The sequence below is a fragment of the Stegodyphus dumicola genome, chromosome 10 (genome assembly GCF_044657685.1).
Source record: "Stegodyphus dumicola isolate Sdum_Otavi_A_Nest chromosome 10, ASM4465768v1".
NCBI classification, from domain to species: Eukaryota; Metazoa; Arthropoda; class Arachnida; order Araneae; family Eresidae; genus Stegodyphus; species Stegodyphus dumicola.
In genome coordinates this window covers 169,806,897-169,829,955 of record NC_140777.1, presented here as the reverse complement: position 1 = coordinate 169,829,955, position 23,059 = coordinate 169,806,897, and the positions used below count along the sequence as shown (strand labels likewise).

Genomic DNA, 23,059 nt, shown 5'->3' with positions numbered 1-23,059 from the left:
TATTTAATATTTAGTGTATTTCATAAAACAGTGTAATGGAATGAGTAAATATCAGCACATAGATTATGAAACAAAATTGAAAATCTGTGGTAATAAGTGGCAAGGAAACCCTAAATTCTGATACTATCTTTCACAAATAAATATTCAAAACCTTCTCCTAAATCCTTATAAAATTTCCAGCCACCCGAAAAAATAGTTGTACCAGGCATGCGACTAAAATTTTGCCAACACATCTTTCACTGCATCATAAACCATTTCAAACCACCCACTACACAAACCAACCAGCAACTAAAACCAATACAGCAAAATCCTACGGGGAGCCATAGAAACCAATATTGCCCCCAAACTATCGCAGAACACGCAATCGCGCCAAAAAACCAGCACAGGACACATATCGCCACATTTGGTGACCTGACGTTTTATATAATAATAGTACCAAGATTTTAGTTGTTTCGTAGCATTGAATTAAGATTTTTAAGATTTATTGTATATTTTTATTTCAATTTTGGAAATATTGTAGCCATTCTGTAGTTTTTCTGATTCTGAATGGAAACGTTTTTAGGGCGATTTGGTAATCAGGCAGATCATTTCCTTGGAGCTCTAGGTTTTGCTCATGGGCTGAACAGAACTCTTGCACTTCCACCATGGGTAGAGTATAGGCCTGGATATTCAAAATCAGTATGTATGATTTGAAATATAATTATTTTTCCAGTTTTTGTAAGTATATTTTCCTATATTATTTTCTTTTTAAGTTAATCAGAAACCATCATTTTAATGTTTATTTATTAGAAAAAAACTAATATTTTTGTGAAGATAGCAAATCTATTTTGAAAACGATGAAAGTGGTTATGTGAGAAAGTTAGGAATCAAGATACATAAATTTTTCAGTAAAATTCTGGTTCTGTTCCTATAATTACTTTTCTAAATAGTTTCTTTTGGCAGTTTAACAGGGTTGCCATGCTACCTGGAAAATCGAGAAAAGTCAGGTAATTTGAAAATTGACCATTGCCCTTTCCATTGGACAATGGTCTAGAAAAGTTATTTTTGTGCCAATGTTGGAAGTGGATCATTTTCTTGGCCAATTATGTATTGCATGAGCATCATTCTAGGAGCTGGCCTAAAGCCAGTTTTCGCGGCTCAGTCAAATTGTCTTTCAGGAAGGCAAAGCATGTTTTCAGCATCTTTGTTTTCCAGTTACCTCTAGAATCCCGAGAGCATGACTCACATTTTCTTGCAAAGAACAAGAAATCTGTGCATGGTGAACGAAAGAATATTCTGGCTTTTGGTTTAGAGAGCATGTTTGTCTGGTGTCATCTCCAATTAAAAAATCTGGGAAGTGATTTTTTTAATCTTTAAAGCTTTAAAAAATCTTTTACACATTAATAAATAATTTTTTAAAGTGTATATTAACATTCTATCGCATTTGCTTGTTAAGGGGTGTTGGAACCCCCCCCCCCCAAAAAAAAATTGTAATTTCGAATTTTAGCATTTTCAAAGCAGATTTTGAGAAAAGGTACATCAAAAATGGCCAATTTAACATTGTCGGTATAGGGGTTTCTGATACCCCTTAAAATGGCAAATATTCATGTGGTGCACTTTTAAAGTTAAAAGAAATTTATAGATGCTTTTTGAATCATATTGTTGTACATTATTAAAAAAAATCAAATTTAACTATTAAGCTTTTCAGTATCATTGACAACGGCGATATATCATGGTTATTGGACTTAATTATGTAAGAAAATTGGATATTTTGTTTGGTATATACCAAAATGTTTATTTGTTCTGAATTTGATTTTTAGATAATCACATTTCAAATTTTATTTTCAAGAAACAAATATCAGGGGAACTCATGGCCAAATTCAGAAGCAAACATGTCAAGTATAATGTTTACCACCTTTTTTTACACATTTCGTGTAGTAAAAATAAGTAATCAATCATTCACCACCTTAAAATTTCTGATTTTGTTCAGCTGTTCCTCCCATTCTCGTACAAAACAAACTCATTTAATTTTTTTTTTTTTTCCTTTTTAATAAATGCCTTATTTGACATTTTGCAATAAAAATTAAGGAAGAATAATAATCAATCATCTGGGCTAACTATTTAATATATCTATATTCACCAAAATATTGTTGATTATTGTGCTTTTAATCTTTTTCATTCTGTGAGTAAATAAATAACTTTAATGTTATTCATGTCACTTGATGTGGCTTCTTCATTCTAAATTTATTTAGGTACTTTTTCATTTTGCCGGCGCAGGCGATAAAGTCGCCAGTAATGGTAAAACTGATGCCAAATGGAATATCCTTGCTGGTAACCTTTTACGCCTCATTTTCAAAACAAATCGCAGCCATTTCTTATTAGATTGATTGTTTCTTTCAATACTGGCAAACAATTACATAGAATTTTTACCAGATAGTTCAATTTTATGCCCTAAGGCTCTTCGAGGTAATTAAGTCAATTAGGATGCAATAACACCACTCACTCGAAGGTGAAAATATAGAAAAGGCAAAGTCAAGGGTTAAATTCATCAATTCTAATGAGAATGCACTAGCAAAGTAAAGCACTGTGGTTTTACGTAATTTCTGAGTAAGCTATTTGTACGAATTGAAATAATTCTTGCATTTAAACTTGTATTCCAAATTACGATTTAACCTGAAATTAATGTAGATAATTACTGCATTAGATTTTTGTAGCATAGTTTACGTGAGATGAAATCACTTGGGTTTGTGATATAAACCGGCGAATCAGGATGTTGGACCATGAAAGCATAGTAAATTCTTAGTGTTTTTACAAATTTATTGGCTTTTTACAAAATTAAAGTCTGCATGGCAATATTGGCGCAGTGAAACGGAAGAGTACCTTTATTTATTATTAGTTAAAAATATTTTAAAATTTCAAACGGTTTTCTCTGCTGTTGTATTCGTGAAACTAATTCTTGACGACATACCATCATGAAATTTAGTGCAAATATATTTTACTTACGTGTGCTGCTAAATAAATATAAAATACTTGAATTTATTTAAAAATATTCTTAAATAGATTTCTTTCTTTCCTTAGCTGTAGAATGTCTGCAAAAAAGACATTTTTTAATCCAAAGGGGGTACATTCTAATCTCAATTCTCAGTGGAATCAATGCTTACAACTTATTGAAGGAGCTCCTAGCATGGCACATTGCATATTTTGTCCAAAAAAAATGCTTATTAACATGGGAAGGAAAGCAACCACAAGCCATATAAAGAATAAAAAAAATCATTTCTATGAAGATGAGCTCTAAAATTTAAAAAAAAAAAAAAATTATACACATGAAAACAGTTCTAAACTGCAGCAATCTTGCCACCAGTTACTGTTTCTTTGTTCATGTGTTACTTTTAATGCTGTAAATGGTGCTGCTCTTCTGTTCCACAAAATGTATGATGCTTTTCTAATTAAATTGTAACTTCCATTCTAATGTGTAGAATGTAACTTTTCATGAAACTAAAATTACTCATACATATATCGTATGATTTATATTACTCATTAGTGCATGAGGCAGGTTGTGGGGGGGGGAACCACTGCAAGATATCACTTTATTATTATATAATTGAAGCTATGTTTTTTAATGAAACTAATAAACATCATGCACCTCTGGATTCTTGAGTTCATTAGTTACATTCGCATGGATATTATCATTAAACTAAACTAAATTTTTCAGTTCTTAAAGATCTATCATAATCTGGGCATTTTCAATGGAAACAGATTGCTCTTACATTCAGTTTGATATCTGATGAGGGATTTGGCAGATACAAATATTTTGCCAAGCACTGTGGCTGCATTTCTTGTTCCATGTAAATAATATAGCCTTTACTTCACATTAGAAACCTAGGATTGATTCTGGAATAGGAAAAAAGGGATGATGTAAAAATACATTTACAGTATATTCATTATATATTCATAATGAAATAAAATCAAGGTTTAAAAAGGTAAAAGACTGGGAGGGGCAGAGAAGTCAGTATATCAAATATCATGTGTATATGGCTTATATAGGGTGATTAAAAACTAGAGGAACAAACTTCTAGGAGGGCCTGGGTACATTTAGATGACTCAGAATCCCATACTAGTGCAGGGTTGAAAGTGCAATCCTGACAAGATAGGGGAGTTTTTAGATTTAGAGGCTGCCATAGGAAAACTGTTAACAGGCACCTGCAAAGGTATTAAGCTGAAAAATACGAACACATTGTGATCTCAAATTGATGTTTGAAGACTATAAACTTAAAGTAAGTCATGATTTTCCTGATAAAAATTGCCCGAGGTTTCAAAACTTTCGCACAGCATCTTGGACATTTCGAAATATGCCAAGCTAAATTCCTCATCATGACTGATCGAAATTCCCTAGTTTGGCTAAGAAATAATGTTAGTCTAAATCCACGACTTATGAGATGGGCACTAGTACTACAACCCTACAATTACACGGTCGTTCATCAAAGTGGTAAAAACCAAATGTAGACACATTAAGTCGTTCTCCGTGGCCTGATTAAATAGTTTATTTCCCTATATAGATAAAAAAATTTTTTTTGTTCTTTCCTTTCTTCCTTACTGTATATTATTGTATTATATGTAGTATAGTACAAAGTCTTTAATCCAGACTCATCGGGACTTCGGCGATTCCGGATTAGGGTTTTTTCCGGATTATAGATCATCAATTTAAATCTGGTAAGATTGCATGAAAAAATTATAAAATTAAAAATATGAAACTGTAATTTATGAAACAAAGAGCAATTATGATCTAAAGGGTATCAAAATTTACAAAAAAAAGCTTAATATTTATTTATTTACTTTATTAAACATTTCTTTCAATGTAAGTTGTTTAAGTTGCCTTTTTTTTTTTTTTTTTTTTTTTTGTGCTAATGCTTTTTCTTTAATTCTGTAAACAGACATAATTTCTTGTTCAGTTTCACTGTTCAAGTCCTGTAATTGCTGTGTCGAGAATACTGACTAACTTGTCAATCGAAATATTTTTGTTTTTAATGACCTCTCTGTCACTTTCTTCACTATCGGAAGCAGTACATCAAAACATGCTTTCGCTTTGTAGATCCTTTGGTAGCTCCAGAATCGGAAACTCTTTTTGACATAATCGAAAGTTCAAGCTTACTTTTTATAAAATTGCTCTAACAGTCTGCAAAAAATAATAAGCCGGATCCAATTGGAAGACTAAGGAACAACGCAATCTGTAACATTAACTGAAATAGATAATTTTAGCCTAGCTTATACCGTCCGTTATACATTAAACGCACATGCGTAAACATATTATGTGCATGCGTAAATGCATATGCGCATGCGCAGAAAGTTTGTAGCTTTGAGGTCCAGATTATAGATCATTCCAGATTATGGACATCTGGATTAAAGACTTTGTACTGTATTTCAATTATGTATTGTGTTGATATTCTGTTGTTTTGAAAAAAAAAAATATATATATATATATATATATATATAAACTTTAATTTATAAAGATATAAATTAAATTTTATCCGGAGGGGGAAGAGGTTATAATATGTTGTTATTTAACAAATAACTATATTTATTATTGAAGTGGCAACACCATATTTGTATGATGTAACCGTTGCTCAGCAATGTAAGAAATTGTTTAAAAATGAGAATTCTGAAGTTTGACCAGCTTGTAGATGTATGAAAAATTTTGCCACTAAAGAATTGTATTCAAATTATCTATCTCCGTAAACTAAAAATAAAATTTAAGTTTTACTAAGAAGATTATCTGTTATTTTGTCAACTACTGCAAAATGCATTACAGTATATTCAGTATGAAGATTAACTGTTTTGTGTAATTTTTTTTCAGATACAAGTTCCTTTTGATACATATTTTAAAGTAGAGCCATTGAATGAATATCATAGAGTAGTGACTATGGAGAATTTCATGAAGGAGATAGCACCAGTTATATGGCCTAAAGGGAAAAGAAAAGGTTTTTAGATCTTAACTGTCCTCTTCCTTGTTTCCTGTAATGTGTAAAAACTTGTAATTTTTAGCATTTGTTAATAATTTAAAATTTGATATTGTCTACTGAAATTTAATATTAGTTAAATTTCAAACAGTTAAGTGATTAGAAAATTCCTTCTTTTTATGTAAAAACGATTGTTTCAAAACCTGATGTTTGCACTGGATTTGGTAGGTATACGATTTTGCAGATAATTTGCAGTCAGCACTGCTTCTGCCGAATATTTGTGAGGTTGACTTGAATTTGCTAAAAGACAGGTCATTTCTATTAGAGATCTATTTTTGCATTCACTAGCTTCACTATCATGTCTAGCATGTACTAGACAATGCGGGACAACTAGCTAGTCTTCAAGTTCTTCACTGGTATATTCCCCACCGTTATCACTTCTTAGTGTTTTAATTTTCTTCCAAATTTATTGTTTGTAAGTGCAATAAATTGTTTCCGGTTTGAAATTTTTTTTTAATTATTTTTTTTTTTCTTTTTAAATCCACTGTAACTATCAAAAAATGTTACAAAGTATAGGTAACCACTGATGAACGGTGTTTGCACTGGTCTTAAAGCATCACTGTGAACAAGTTTGAGTGGTTTAGGTGCTCTAATATTCAATTCTTTAAGATATGGAAAATCAATTTATATTTTATACACTGAATACATGTGTTATCATGTGTACAGTTATCTAGTGTGATTTCTTCAGCAATTTCTTTGTTCACAAGTTGTTTAATCGCATCATTGTTTTTGTGATCAAGGCATCCATGCCAAAGTTTAATGCAGTTTTCAATTTTACATTAAAATACTTTGTAAGCTGATTGTTCTTCATTCTTTTCAAATGGTTTGATTCAATAAGGATCCTTAGTTGTATTGTATTCTAGAATAATTTGGTCTTCTTTTGCAATCACACATCTGTTTCCCTTAAACAGAATCAAGAGTCTTTTTTTCTCTTATTTCCTTAATGTAGATTAGATTGTTTATAATTTAGGTACATGCAATACTTTTGCTACACTTCAGTTAATTTTTATTTAGGATTTAGTATTTTGAAACAAACATTTTCTATTCCTGTAGATTTAAGACTTTATCCTTGGCACTGTCAAGAAGATATCATGATTGTGGGAAGATTTATAGATTCAAATTTCGCGAAATATTTCTTGTTATTCACCCCCTCTGTCAAAAGCAGAGCTCTCTGACAATTGGAAGTACGATGTCATTAGTAGACAGAGTAGCGAAACCACATCTGGAATCAATTTCTGGTGTTTTATTTTTTATTTCTTCTTGATTCCTTATGAAAAAAAATGCATTTTTTGCTTGGTGATTTTTCGAATCCCCATGTGTTTTCTTGGAAGACTTGTGCGGATTTAATTTTTTGATTTGTTTTGAGATGGAAACGTTATGATCTAAAATAGTTAGTTTTGTGAAAATATGACAAAATTGTACTGTCTTCGTTTTATTTTTGAAATGAGGCTTTAAATGTCTTTGATTCTGATGAATTATTTTCAACTCTTTTATTGAATTCAATTATTAATTTTCCCTTTGTAACTCTGCTATTAGTTTTGTTTCTGATTTCGCTTCAAGTGCAGTTATTACACTGTCATATGAGCTAGGCATTGAACAAACGAAAAGTGCTGAAATATGATCATCCTGTATGTTCTCATTTGTTGCTTGAAACTTATTGACTGACTCTAGTAGGCTATTTATATGAGTTTGCATATCATCATTTTCTGTTGCCTTCACATTGTAAAGTTTTTTTAAGGAAAATAATTTAGTTGAGAGTATCTGTAGTTTTTCTCATTTGAATTTAGTTGTAGTTTCATGTATAATAGGAATTATATGGCTATCTCGATAAATAAATTCATTATGGCTCAGCATTGCTGATCGTGTTTATTCAACTGCTGCGTAAAAGGGTTTGAAGGTACATTTTGCACACACACACAAAAAAGGACAATTCCATATCTCCTGTTCTACTGGACTGATTGTCGAAATTCAAATTGAGTTTTCTATGTCTCGAAAGTGCAACTTAGATATAGGTATATATTAGATTTATATATAGCATTGTTCTAACATAGGTATTTTGACACAAAATCAGACTTTTTCTGAAATAACATACCCATTTGTTTCCATATTTCGATTCTATGACTGAAATTATGCCAGAATGCGAAGTAGATTTAAAAAAATTAGCTACCAATATTTTAACTTCTTAACGTTAAATGGATTTGGTATATATTTAATAACATTCCTCTTTTTATTAAACTTATTTGTTTCTTCCTTTCACATTTCAAAATTTAGGTTTATTCCAAATAAAATTCGCCCATTTTTTATGATTTATTTTTAAAATTTGAATTTCAAAATAATTTTTATTTTTTTTTTGAAATTATAACGTATTAAATTTTTACTATCGTCTTAAAGCAGATGTATTTCTAAGCATGCCTGCAAAAAATAAGTTTTTTATTCAAAATTTCCTAAGATGTATGTGAATTTACATAGTGTGTTTTGAAATTTGGCATATTTTTGATAAGCGATAGTAACACCAAATGTGGTTTACGCACTTTGTTAAAATTATTTGAAAGTATGATTGTTGACCTTTTTTCCACTCAAGTTTGCCAAGTGAATTATTTTAATCGCAAACTGGGGAAAATGCACCAAGATAAATTTTTAAATTTCTCCATGAATTTTTCTATAAAATTTAATATCTAGGTATAATTCAAGTCATAGAATCGAAATATGGGAAAAAATGGTGTGTTATTTCAGAAAAAGTCAGATTTTGTGTCAAAATACCAATTTAGAATAATGCTATATATAAATCTAATATATATTTTAAGTCGCCCTTTTGAGACATGGAAAATGCGAGTTAAATTTCGACAATTGCTCTAGTAGAACAGGAGATATAGAACTGTCCCCCTTTTTTTTTTTTTTTTTTTTTTTTTTTTTTTTGTGTGTGTGTGTGTGTGTGTGTGTGTGTGTGTGTGTAAGACGTACACTGCTCAAAAAAAAATTGGGACAGTGCTATATCTCCCGTTCTACTGGGCCGACTGACAAAATTCAAACTGTGTTTTTCATGTCTCGAAAGCGCGACTTAGGATATATATTAGATTTATATATAGCATTATTCTAAATTGGTATTTTGACACAAAATCTGACTTTTTCTGAAATAACATACCAATTTTTTTCCATATTTCGATTCTACGGCTCAAATTATGCCAGAATACCAAGTTTTGTAAAAATCGTACGAGTAGTTTTTAAAATATTAGCTCTCAAAATTTTAGCTCCTCAATGTTAATTGAATTTGGCAAATATTTATTAATATCTCTTTTTTTACTAAACTTTTTTTATTTTTTCTCTCACATTTTGAAATTTAGGTTCATTCCAAATAAAATTTACCCATTTTTTGTGTTTTATTTTTAAAATTTCTATTTTTAAATAATTTTTATAAATTTTTCGAAAAAAATTTTGAATTATAACCTATAAAATTTTTACCATCATCATAAAGTAGGTGTATTTTTAAGCATATCTGCAAAAAATTAGACTTTTCTATTCAAAATTTTCTAAGATATACACGAATTTACATATTTTCGCGTTTTGAAATTTGGCATCTTTTTTTTGAGCGATAATAACGCCAAATGTGGTCTATGGATTTCTGTTACACTGAATTGCCACAGCTATTTTTAACCTTAAATTTCAAGTAAAATTTTACAGAGAATTAATTATATGAAATTTTTTCCCACAATAAGGCGTAATAAATATTTATTAATACTATATGAAAATGTATTTTTTAAATTATAGATGATATTATTCAAATTTTTAACAATTTTTTTTAAATTTCTCTTTTTCTTCCTTTTTTTTTAAAAAAATAAGAGTACGTTTTTCTAAGAGTAAATTTTTACCTTCGGCGTTTTATCGTCTGCTACTTTACTTCGTTTAAATCGAATTGACTAAAACTGAGAATTTTCGTTTAATGTGTATTTGAATTTAATGAAAATATTTTATGACATTAACTGCATAATTTATTTCTCAACAAACTGTTGCTTTTGAAGTGGCTGAAAGAGCGGCAGATACTATCATCCATATTTTTAAAGCATAGTATATTTTTATAGAAATATAAGATTTTGAATAATCATTTTTATAAAAGTCAAATTATGATATAAACATACAACCCTGTAGAGACTGAATTAATGGAAGTTCAGTGGTTATGTAGAAATGATCTGCAGCTACTTGATGGCTGGATAAGTCAGCAGATTCTGTGGACAAGCAAGAATAATTATATAAACGACACCCAACATTCTGTATTTTTGTATTTAATGCCAATTTAATCTGTAAAAATGTATTTTTGTGCGTAGCTTATTTTCATTATATCCTTAAAATTCTAATTTAGAATGTAATTGTCAACAACTGAATCCTAATCATCAGTAATATGATAAGTAATTATTATGGTTATTAATAAATCCTTCTTATAAAGTAATTGCAAATATTTCAAAAAACTTTGTCTGAATGCAAATATTTTTCTATGCAAAATTTTAAATTTATATTAATCAAGATTGCACTCGATATTATTTATTTGCACTTCAATTTTTACCGTCAGCTCTAGTAGAAGTTACAAATCAATTATATTTAATTAAGGATTGGATTGGATTATTTAATTATGGCAAAGCGCACGAGGGCTATCTGCCTAAAGGGAGGGATGCCTTCGTGGAGGACTTTCTAAGGTAAACTGGCTTGTATACACGTTACACATGGGGAAAACCACTAAAACGCCCATGCAGCCAGCCCGTTCGCGGGATTCAAACTTCCGACTGAACTACCAGTGCTCAGCGTCTTTACCGCTCAGCCGCTAGTGGGCTATTTAATTAAGGAATGACCATCTAAATTTAGAAACAGTGTACTGTAACAGCAATTCAATTATTGGCGCCGTATCTTTCATGTTACTCCTGATTGACAAGCTACATGATTTTTAATGAGTATTCGGGTTTTGCTAGTAACTTCATTTGGAAATCGTGCTTAAACTAGGTTAGTTGGTTATTTGAACATAGAAAGAATATAGGAGCTATTTGGTTAAGATGCTTTCATAGAGAACCTTTGTAAAGAGAACCTAGAAAACTACGAAAACCAACCAAGCAAAACCCTGGGTTAGACTTCGCAACAAACAGTTAGTATTTAACAATCTTCAAATGCTAAGCAACTGGTAGGCTCCAATTAAATCTCCAATTTAATATTTTATTTGTAAATATTTAAAATATTGTTGTATACTTAGACACAAAAAGCAGAACTACCAAGCCGTAGTGCAAATGAATATTCATTTTCTTTTGCAATAATTGTATTCACTTAATATTCTTGGAATATGAGCTAAAGATGGAACATTCTCGGAAGATTAAAGAAGTGTTTAAATCCAGTGATATAAGGTTTGTCTTAGAAGCTCAGGATCAAAACGATTCTGCAATTGCCCCATTAGTTGACTTGTAAATGGTTGTGAATTAAGCAGATGACTTTTAATCTTACGTTTTCAGTCAGACAACGTATTCCAAATGTTTTGTATTGCATGATAATGCATCTTTTCATTATTCAATAACCAGTCGGAGAACCGCTTGTGTTCCGAAAATAAGTATGTGTACTCAATCGTCCTACATGTTTTTCAAATTTGTCTTCTTGTGATTTTTTTTCTTTCACAAAAACTAAAGTTGCCTTCCAAAGGAAAGTTTTTTGATATTGAAGAGACAAAAGGAGTATGACATCTACTTTTAGAGGCATGTCAAAAACAGATCTCTACAAGCCTTCTCTTCCATTACATGTTATGCAGTCAGACAAAAAGTTGCATCAGCGTAAATTCTATAATCTATTTTTATTACACTCTGATTACTTTACTAACATACAGTGAATATATACTAAATCCTTTACTTCAGCTTAAGTAATTCGGAATTTTTGACGGAATTGTTGTCGAAACTAGGACTTAGAAGATAGGTCATATTGAATATTTCGATAACTCAATAAATTCAAGGTCGAAGTTTCAATATTTTATTTTCAGAGGGAGGGGAATTTTTTTCAGTTTTGTTCCATTATCCTAAGTATATTTGCTTTGATTCTTTATTTTTTCTATAAAAGCGGAAATCTTACGCATGGTATGCATATAACGCATAGCTTCAATTAAAATTTAATAATATACAGGGTGTTTATAATTAAAGTTCCACATTGAAATGGTCATAAAACAAAAACTACTGGATCAAATGATATCAAACCTGGTAATCGTGTAAAAGAGATCATAGGAATTTATTTTACGCGAAAAAAGGGAAGTTCCAAACCTCACCACCAGGGAGAAAATGGCGCTGTATGCAATATTTTTAAACGAAATATGGGTCGGAATCTAACTTAACCTTTTGTTACACGGGTTTAATATGTTGCATACCCTTAAGAAATTTTGAAGTAAGAAAATTACCATTTAAAGGCGTTAAATTCGATAAACGTCGAGTGCGCCATCCGTGTAAGTGAGAAATTCGTCCGTGAAAACCACGAATTAGCGATTAGAAATGTGAGATCGCAAATCACTCGCACAAGTGCGTACAATCTGGAAATCATTTTCTTACAGATCGCTAATTTGTAATTTTTGAAGCCTGAATTCGGCCCTAAAACATGAAGATACTGATTCAAAACGCTTTTAATCGATTTGGGCCAAAAAAATCCCTTATGTTATCTATCTAATTCCATTGCATTCTCCTACTGCATTCGATTGCATAGCAGTCATTCCACACCGTTTAGTGTTGAATCACAGCTAGTTTTATAACTGAACCATTTTTCTCTGAAGAACAGTCGACAGCTGGACTACCGTGATTGCAGCTCATTTAGAGTCAATGTTAAAATGTTTCGTGATACATGAACTGCAGTAACGTGGCATTTTAGATACTACGATTTTTATGCACGGCTGGGCCCCACCTCACGTGTGTCACACAGTTACTTAGGCAACATTTCACGAATGAACGTCTTATACACCAACACTTCCCCTCTTCCCACCAGACCTCAACCTCTGTGACTTTTAGCTATGGGGTTTTCTCAAAAGCACTGTTTATGGTGATAATCTAAACAATTTGGCAGAAATGAAAAATGTTAAACACTGACATGTCTATAACATTCCTCCCGATATGCTAAGAGCTGTTGTTGAGAATGCAGTAACAGGATTTAACTTGCTTTCGGAAAATGCTAGACACTACATTGAACATGCTTTGTAACACGTTTCGGAAAATATTAAACACATTTTAAGCAGATGTTTTCGTGTCTTATTTCATTTAAGAATCTTGTATACAGCGTCATTTTCCCCCTGGTGATGAGTTTTTTTAACTATTTTTTCCTCGCTGAAAATAAATTCTCATTACCTCCTTTACACGATTCCCAAGTTTGATAACATTTGGTACGGTAGTTTTCCTTTTATAACCATTTCAAATTGGAACTTTAATTATAACCACCATGTAAATTAAACTTTAAAAATTTTACAGTTTGGTTCAAGTCCCAGCTTTAAAAATATATATATAAATATAATCTTTTATATTAATTCTCTTAGAAAGAATGTTTTAAGAAGCTAATTTTTCTCTCGCGTTATAGATTGTATAAAAAACATGGTCTTTAATATGATTTAGATTGTTTCAGCCGATATAAGAATCGGGTCACTCGGTGGTACAGAATAAACCCTGTTGGACTGTTTTATTTCTTTGTCATTTAGTAAAAATCTTTTAATTAAAATATTTATCCTTTGGGCTTCGATTTAAACTTTACTTATAGTTAAAATTACTAGAAAATGAAAAGCTGTCTTCAGCTGATACGCAATTCATGTAATTGATATTTTAAAAAATTGACAAGAATGCAAAATTTATGGAAGTCTAGCAATCGAAAAATCTTAATTTTCTTGTGTGAGCACTGAAAATAACTGTAGAAGGAAAGAAGAAAATTAGGGAGAAAAGTAAGCAAAAATTTGCAGGGAAATTTGGCTGTCAGACATACCAAGATGTTTCAAAAAGTTGGACGCTTTTGAATATATTTTCAGGATACTTCAAAGAATTTAGGTGTTCAAAGAGAAAGTACTTGGACGTGTACACCAGCAAATACCATCAATTGAGCTTGTGGTTAACAAGACAAAAATGATATCATTGCAGATTAAAGTGAAGTGTGTGTGTGTGTGTGCAATTATGGCAAAGCCTCGAGGGTTATCTGCCTAATAGGAGGGATGCCTTCGTGGAGGACTTCCTAAGGGAAACTGGCTCGTATACACGTTACACATGGGGAAAACCACGAAAACGCCCATGCAGCCAGCCCGTTCGTGGGATTCGAACCTCGGACCGAACTACCAGTGTTCAGCGACTTTACCGCTCGGCCGCTGGTGGGCCGATTAAAGTGAAGAGCGACTGGTTTTAGACTATATGGTTGTATAAATTTAAATTACTTTATAGAACATCATATCGTATCATAAATGGAGAATCCCATGATTTTCTCAGTCGAATTATTTGAAGATTCAGGAGTTTATCCAGTGATGTATGTGGATTTCACCTAAACACGTTTTTTTTCCTCCTGATGAAACGGGCCGAACGGTAAAGTCGCTGAACACTGGTAGTTCGGTCCGAGGTTCGAATCCCGCGAACGGGTTGTCTGCATGGGCATTTTCGTGGTTTTCCCCATGTGAAACGTATATGCGAGCCAGTTTCCCTTAGAAAGTCCCTCCACGAAGGCATCCCTCCCCTTAGGCAGATAGCCCTAATGTGTTTTGTCATAATTAAATAAACCAAAACCTCTTGATGAAACCAGACTTTCCTTTCATCTCATACCTTCAAAATGACTGATAAAGCCTCTAAAGACTGATAAAGGCTCTGACCAAATACTTCGTGAAGAACTTTCTAAGAGAAACCAGGTGGCATACACGGTACACATGAGAAAATTCCACGAAAATGCCCATGCAACCAGCCCGTTTACCGGGATTCGAACCCCAGAGTGAACTACCAGTGTTCAACGATTCTCTACCGCTCTGCTGTTTGTGGGCCCTTTATGAAATGGAAGGCGATAACTTTATTTAAAATGATTGTCAGAAATACCAAGATATTTCGAAAAGTTGGATGCTTTTTAATACACTTGCAGAATGCCTAAAGAAAAAGAACAAAAATAAAGTAGAATGTCTGAAGAAAAAATAAATTTTTGCGTAAAATTTAGTATTTATATTTTTTTAAAATTTAAAACCTTTTAATCTTATGATATTTGATTCTTGCTATTTCAAAAATAAAATATTTCACTAAAATATCAATAACGTTTTAAGAAACCAAATGTAGGATAAAATTGGGTAAAGCAATGGGCACAATGATAAAACTGTTTAAAGCAGTTTATGCAAGTCATCCTAACTTAAAATGTCGGTTATACATATCTCTTATTTATATATATCTTTTCTCAACGGAACATTGAAAGGCGTGTTAACTGTGCTTTACTGTATTTTCTCTTTTAATATATGCAGTTTTCAAACGCATCATTGTCTGGGTTACAAAGTATTCTTCCAAAAGAAACGCAATTCCAATAAATAAAATCAAATTCTGGAAAATTTATATTGATAAATATATTTAAAATGCTCAGTTCGAAGGAATAAATAGAAAATTTTAAAACAATTATCTGAAGAGGCAATGCAACACAAACAATTAAAATAAAAATATAAAATTTAAAAACTTCCCAAAATAATAACTATGATAAAAAATATATATAAAGAAAACTATTTGAAAAAAAAAAAATAAAAATAAACACTGCACCTTTATTTACGCAGTTCGAATAGGTAAATAGAAATTTTTAAAACAGTTATTCGGAAAAAAAAAAAAAAAAAACCATGCAACTTAAACAATTAAAATGAAATTCGAAAAAGAAAAAAATACTTAAAATAATAACAGTTATAATAAAAAATATAATATAAAGAATATTATTTGGAAAAAAAGGAATCATGGTGACTTTTTTTCCTCTCACGGGAAAGGAAACTAGGTTGCCATATATTAAGAAGTTCGCCAAGTGAACTATTCTTGGCGCAAACTGAACAAAAAGTGCCAACATAAATTTGTGAATTTCTCCGTAAATTTCGCTCCAAATTTTACAAAATTTGATATTTAGGCGTAATTTGAGCTGTAGAATCGAAATATGTAAAAAAATTGGTATGTTATTTCAGAAAAAGTCCGATTTTGTGTCAAAATACCTATGTTAGAATAGTGCTATATATAAATCTAATATATATTTTAAGTCCCGCTTTCGAGACATGAAGAACGCAATTTGAATTTTGTCAATCGGCCCAGTAGAACTGGAGATATAGAACTGTCCCATTTTTTTTTTTTTTTGAGCAGTGTACATCTTTGATTATATAGTAAAAGTCCTCCTTTATCAATAACATTTGTATTTTGTCTTTCCATGCTGAATAATTATTGGAATTCAGATTTAATACTTGCATTTGACTTGAATGCAACATCTTTTATATCGTTGTAAATTTAACTTTGATTTTATGTATAAAAATAGCCTTAACTGTTTTCATTTTAGAGACTATGATTTTTCTTCATTGCTCATAATCTTTTGTTCTAAATATTTAAATGACAAGCTAATAAAATAAGGAAAATAAACAATTTTTCTTACCTTGTCTTCTTGATAGTGACAAGCATCATCATTGTCTTCTTTTCAGTAATCTGAAAAGAGATTGCACATGAAATGGTAAATGAAAATCCCTAATTTAATATATTAATGCATGTGTAATGTATAATATGAATAATTAGTTATTTCAGAATACACATGATTTTCAGTAGAAAGTTTTTTTATCATGCAAAAGTTAATTTTACACTGTTTTTTTCGCATCAATGTAAAGGAGCAAAGTGTGAGTGACACAATTCCTTTATTAAAGCACAACTAGAATAGAATGTTTATTGCTGTGTTGGTGGATAATGAAGCCTATTATTTTACACCAAAAAAATTTTATTAATTAAATGTCCACTAATATTATGTATGAAACTTGCATACCATGGCTATAATGGCAAAGTCTTTGAGTGCTGATAGTTTGACCTGGGTTCGATTCCAAGTGAATGGTGTGGCTGCATGGGCATTTTCATGGTTTTCTCTATATGTGATGAGTATGCAAGCCAGTTTCTCTCAGAACGTCTTAAAGGCAGCCTTCTTCTTAGGCAAGTAGCCTTTATGTACTTTGTCATAATCAAGTAAACCAAACAAATTATTTATGGAACTCTGTTTGTTTCTTTATGCACTTTGTGCATTATGATACAAAATTCAGAATACTTTCAACATTGTAGAATCTTATTGAAAATTTAAATCTTTTTACTATTGTTTTTCTTATAATGTATACTATGGTATTTACGATTTTTGTAAATTCGAGGAAAGCTGCAAAAATCTGTTCTAGACATTCAGAATATTAACTCTTATATTTTAGTCTTTGAAATCTAATTTTTCTTAATCATTTTCTCTCCTAAAATTTTAATGTTCATATCGTGTATCATCTTTTTCTCTATGAGATTGATGGAGTTATAATTTTTTATTAATTTTCTATTTAGTTTTCTGTTATTCTGCACGTGGTGAAGGAAACAGCTGCAATGCTAAAGATGGTAATCCATTTGGACCATTCTGGGATACATTTGATGTTGATTTTGATGACTCGGTGTTCTATCAGCCATTGCACTATGATGTTCATCATCACAATATAGGCATAAAATGGAACGAAAAGTAAGATAGCTTTTATGTATATGTTATTCATTTTATCTGTTTAAAACTGTAAACTGAAAATATGAAACTCTAAATTTGATAAAATATCAAGTAACTGTATTTTGATTAATATTAAATTAAAATGAATTGTTCATCTTTTCACATAGATAAATGTATTTCAAGTTGCCAGCAAGCAGATTACAGTTTCTAGAACAATTAGTATTTATAGTATAGCTATGTACTAATTAATTACCTCATGACAAAGATAATAATATAATATTATTGATTACATGTATATTAGCCAGATAGCATATGTTTAGGAAATTCCCAGTATGAAACATTTAATGTCTGTACACTGTGGAAAAAAAAAAAAAAAAATGGGACAGTTTTATATCTCTCCATTGACAAAATTCAAATTGCGTTTTTCATGTCTTGAAAGCACGACTTAGGATGTGTATTAGATTTTTATATATCATTGTTTTAATATAGGTATTTTGACACAAAATCAGACTTTTTCTGAAATGACATGCCAGTTGACTTCTATATTTCGATTCTACGACTTAAATTATGGCGAGCTGCCAAGTTTTGTAAAAATCGCAAGAGTAGTTTTTAAAAAATTAGCTCTCAAAATTTTAGCTCCTCAATGTTAATTGAATTTGGTGCATATTTAATAATCTCTTTTAAGTTTATTAATCTAAGTTTTGTAAAAATCGCAAGAGTAGTTTTTAAAAAATAACGCTCTCAAAATTTTAGCTCCTCAATGTTAATTGAATTTGGTGCATATTTAATAATCTCTCTTCTTTTTTATTAAACTTATTTGATTCTTCCTTTCACATTTCAAAAATCAGGTTCATTCGAAATAAAACTCGCCCATTGTTTATGATTTATTTTTAAAATTTGTGTTTTTAAATAATTTTTGTAAATTTTTTGAAAAACATTATTTATTATAATTCATAAAATTTTTAACATAATCTTAAAGTAGATGTATTTCTAGGCATACCTGCAAAAAATTAAAGTTTTTTTATTCAAAATTTTCTAAGATATACCTGAATTTACATATTTATGATTTTTGTAAATTCGATGGAAGCTGCAAATATCTGTTCTAGACATTCAGAATATTAACTCTTATATTTTAATCTTTGAAATCTAATTTTTCTTAATCATTTTCTCTCCTAAAATTTTAATGTTCATATCGTGTAACATCTTTTTCTCTAAAATTATAACTCCATCAATCTCACTGAGAAAAAGTTTTGAAATTTGGCATCTTCTTCTTCTTTTTTTTTTTTTTTTTTTTTTTTTTTTTAAGCGATAAAAATGCCAAATGTTGTTAATGCACCATGTTAAAATTAATTGAAAGTACCAAAAATGACATTTTTCCCACTCATCTACAATGAAAAAAAGGAATAGAAAATAGGTTGTTATAAATTAAGAAGTTCGCCAAGTGAATTATTCTTTGCACAAACTGAAAAAATTTGGCCAAGATAAATTTTTGAATTTCTCCATAAATTTCACACCCTATATTAAGAATAAGTTCACAAAAACAAAGGTAAGCGGACTGTAATATCACTTATTTATTTTACATAACACTTTGAAATAGAAGGAATGCCGTCTACGTGACGACACAGCACACTTCACTCTTAGCACTGCAGCAATTAAAAAATAAAATAGAATACAAATAAGTTATGAGTTGAAAGTTTGTTACCATAGCAACCAGAATTGAATCATCAGGCAGCAACGCAATCTATTGTTGCAAAGACACACTAGTAATTCGTTTGGTAACAAAAAATACTAAACATAGCCCCCAGCCTTGAAGCCTTCTAAGGGTTCAAAAAAGACAAATAGTTAAAGCATACATAATAACATTACCAAAAAAATTAATTGAAAATACAACTAAAATTAAAGTTCAATAATATGAAAAAAGTCAATAGTTCATAGTTCATATTAGTCATGATTGGGGATAAGACACAATATAGTAACAGCTCGTTTGAAATCACCAGCGGCTGTATGAATTGTAGCCACTCGAACTTTTTTATCACTACCTGGATGAATTAAGGCAATTCTTCCAATTTTCCATTGGTTTGGAGGCAGTTGTTCATTTTTGATCAGAACTAAATCACTACATTTTAGATTTGGAGACGGACGAAACCACTTAGCACGTTGTTGAAGTGTTGTTAAATATTCTGCACACCATTGTTTCCAAAAATGTTGCACAGTCTGTTGAATTAGAGACCAACGTTTAAGTTGTGAAGATTTCACATCACTCAAGTCAGATTCCGGAATGGCAAGCAAAGGGGCTCCAATCAGAAAATGACCTGGAGTCAATGCACTAAAGTCGTTTGGATCACTCGTTTGGAATTCATACACGCTTCCACTTGTGTAAGCACTGTTAAAAATTCCTTGTAAGTTAGAAGTGTGGATCCTAATACTCGTTTAAGATGAAATTTCATGGATTTCACATTAGATTCCCACAAGCCACCGTAGTGAAGAGATGTCAGAGGATTAAATAACCAAGTTATACCTTCTTAGGTAATGTAGTCACATAATTCACTGCTTTTCTCAATGCATGCTACATTTTTATAAATCTCCTTCAGTTCCTTACTAGCACCTTTGAAGTTAGTAGCACAGTCACTCGAAATTTTAGATGGTTTGCCTCGTTGGGTGGTAAATCTTTTTAGAGCTGCTAAAAACGTTGAAGTTGATAGATCACTGACTAACTCCAAGTGTACAGCTTTTGTTGAGAAACACACAAAAATGGATATGTAACACTTGAAAGTTTTTGTTCTTCTCCCAACTTGGGACTTAATAGAATATGGACCAGCATAATCAACACCGTTGACTGCAAAAGGTCTTGATGGTTGAACTCTGGGCGAGGGTAAATCACTCATTATCTGGGTCACAGTCTTGCCTCGATTTCTAATACAAGGAATACATTTGTGAATAATCTTTCTCACTATGTTTCTCACCGCAAGAATCCAAAACTGCATTCGTAAAGTGCTTAATAATAACTCTTGACTAGCGTGCAAATAATTGACATGGTAATGTGTTACGATGAGATTAGTGACATGTCCTTCCTTTGGAAGCAAAATAGGATGTTTGCTATTTTCAGGAATGTTTGCATTTTTTAATGCCTACTTGAATGACGCGTTGTTCATCAAGGAAGGGAGTTAATTGTATTACTCGGCTGCTCACATTTTTTAATTCTCTCGATGTTTTTAAATAAGAGAGCTCTTGAGGAAAATATGATTCTTGGACATTTTTTATCACTGTTTTTGTAGCTAATCGAAGCTCATCGGTTGTCAGAAAACCTCTCAAACGATTTTCGGAGGAGTTTCGACAGTTGTAAGTAAATCTTAGGCATAATGCAACTATACTATAGATGAATACCGTTTAAAAATGTCATTTCCCTTTACCACACAAGATACTGAAATGCAAGTTTTTCTTTCTTCTCTACGAACTCCTTCATAATCTACATCAGCAAGATGTTCACTGTCAGGACATGGTTCGTAATCTTGTGAATATAACCAAGTAGGTCCAATGAACCATCGCTCACACTTCAGAAATTCTGCTGGAAACATTCCTCTTGTTCGGTCCGAGGTTGGAATCCCGCGAACGGGCTGGCTGCATGGGCGTTTTCGTGGTTTTCCCCATGTGTAACGTGTGTACGAGCTAGTTTCCCTTAGAAAGTCCTCCACGAAGGCATCCCTCCCCTTAGGCAGATAGCCCTCGAGGCTTTGCCATAATCACACACACACACATTCCTCTTGTACCTGAATCAGCTCGGTTCCGCTTTCCATTGATATGATTCCACCTAACATTAGGAACTGTGTTATGCATTTTAGCAATGCAATTTGCAACAAAGAGAACCCAGCGGTATGGTTCTGCAGAAATCCAGGATAGTACAACAGTAGAATCTGTCCAGGCCAAAACTTTACATATAGGAAACTCTAAATGTTCTAACACTGATTTAAGCAAATTCACTAACAAAACTGCAGCGCATAACTCTAATCGAGGTAATGATTGCACTTTCAGAGGGGCAACTCTTGTTTTTGATGTTAAAGTGTTACTTTGATGTCCAAATTACATGACACTGAACGCAAATAAATTGCTGCACAGTAGCCTTTCTCGGCGGCATCACAAAAAGCACAGATATCAATATAGTTCACGTCAGGAATCAAAACAAATCTCTGTATTTTTAATTGTTGAATAAGATGTAAATCATTTCGGAAAATTTTCCATTTGTTAGCAATCTCATCACTAACAGGTTCATCCTACGATAAATGGAGTTTCCACATGTCTTGTATCAAGATTTTGACATAAATAATACAAGGAGCAAGCCAACCCAATGGGTCAAATATTTTCACTAAATCAGAAAGGATATCTCTTTTAGAGTATTTAAACTTTTCACCAGAAATGGATATGGAAAAGTTAAAGTAGTCTTCACGGGGGTTCCAATTAATTCCTGAAACTTTGATTGAACTATCGTCTTGAATTTTCATAGCCTCAGAATCATTTCTCAACTCTTGGGGTATATTCTCTAACACTGACAAGTCATTGGATGACTATTTACGCAGAAGAAATCCTCCACGTTCTAGCATTTGCAAGAGTTGATTTACTAGATTTTTGCACTTTTCAGTGTTTTGAGCACCTACCAAACAATCATCTACAAAAAATTTGTGAAGTACAGCCTTCGAAGCTAAAGGATAGTTATTCTGCTCAGTGTAGGCAAGTTGGTATAAAGTACGAGTAGCCAAATATGGAGCAGAGGCAGTGCCATATGTGACAGTATTAAGTCGAAATTCTTGAATAGGATCACTTGGACTGTCCCGCCAAAATATCCTTTGAAAGTTTCTATCCTCTTCATTAACTAGAATTTGTCTAAACATTTTCATGATATCAGCTGTGACAACTACTGTGTAACATCTGAATTTGACGAAAACTGGAAACAGCTCTTGTTGTATTCTGGGACCTGTCATCAATATGTTGTTAAGAGATAGTCCTGATGAAGACTTACTAGTAGCATTAAATACCACACGTATTTTACTCGTAGAGCTAGATTCCTTAATTACTGCATGATGTGGCATGTAATATGCCTGACTTGGGGACTCTGAACTACGGACTGGTTCCATGTGCCCGAGATCCAAGTATTCCTTCATGAAATGTTTATACATATGTATCAGGAGATCTTAAGAGATTTCTCTCTAAAGATTTAAATCTTTGTAAAGCAAGATCTTTAGAATTACCCAACCTTGAAGGGTTATCTTTAAATGAAAGTTTCACTACATAACGACCAGTTTGATCACGGAAGTGTGTTGTTTTAAAGAACTCTTCACATTTTTTATCTTCACTTGAAATACGTTTGACTTCAGGAATGGAGTCTAAAGACCAAAATCTTTCAACTA

At 31.6% G+C, this 23,059-nt stretch overlaps 1 protein-coding gene across 2 annotated transcripts in view; it reads left to right on the top strand.

The window, feature by feature from the left end:
- The window catches only part of O-fut1 (O-fucosyltransferase 1), a 48,237-nt gene that overhangs the window by 1,292 nt on the left and 23,886 nt on the right, over window positions 1–23,059 (top strand). For both annotated transcript variants that reach the window (XM_085825861.1, XM_085825862.1), the window contains exons 2-4: window positions 563–678; window positions 5,831–5,954; window positions 17,513–17,681. In XM_085825861.1, the coding sequence (XP_085681987.1) occupies window positions 563–678; window positions 5,831–5,954; window positions 17,513–17,681 (409 nt within the window). The remainder of the gene's footprint in view (window positions 1–562; window positions 679–5,830; window positions 5,955–17,512; window positions 17,682–23,059) is intronic.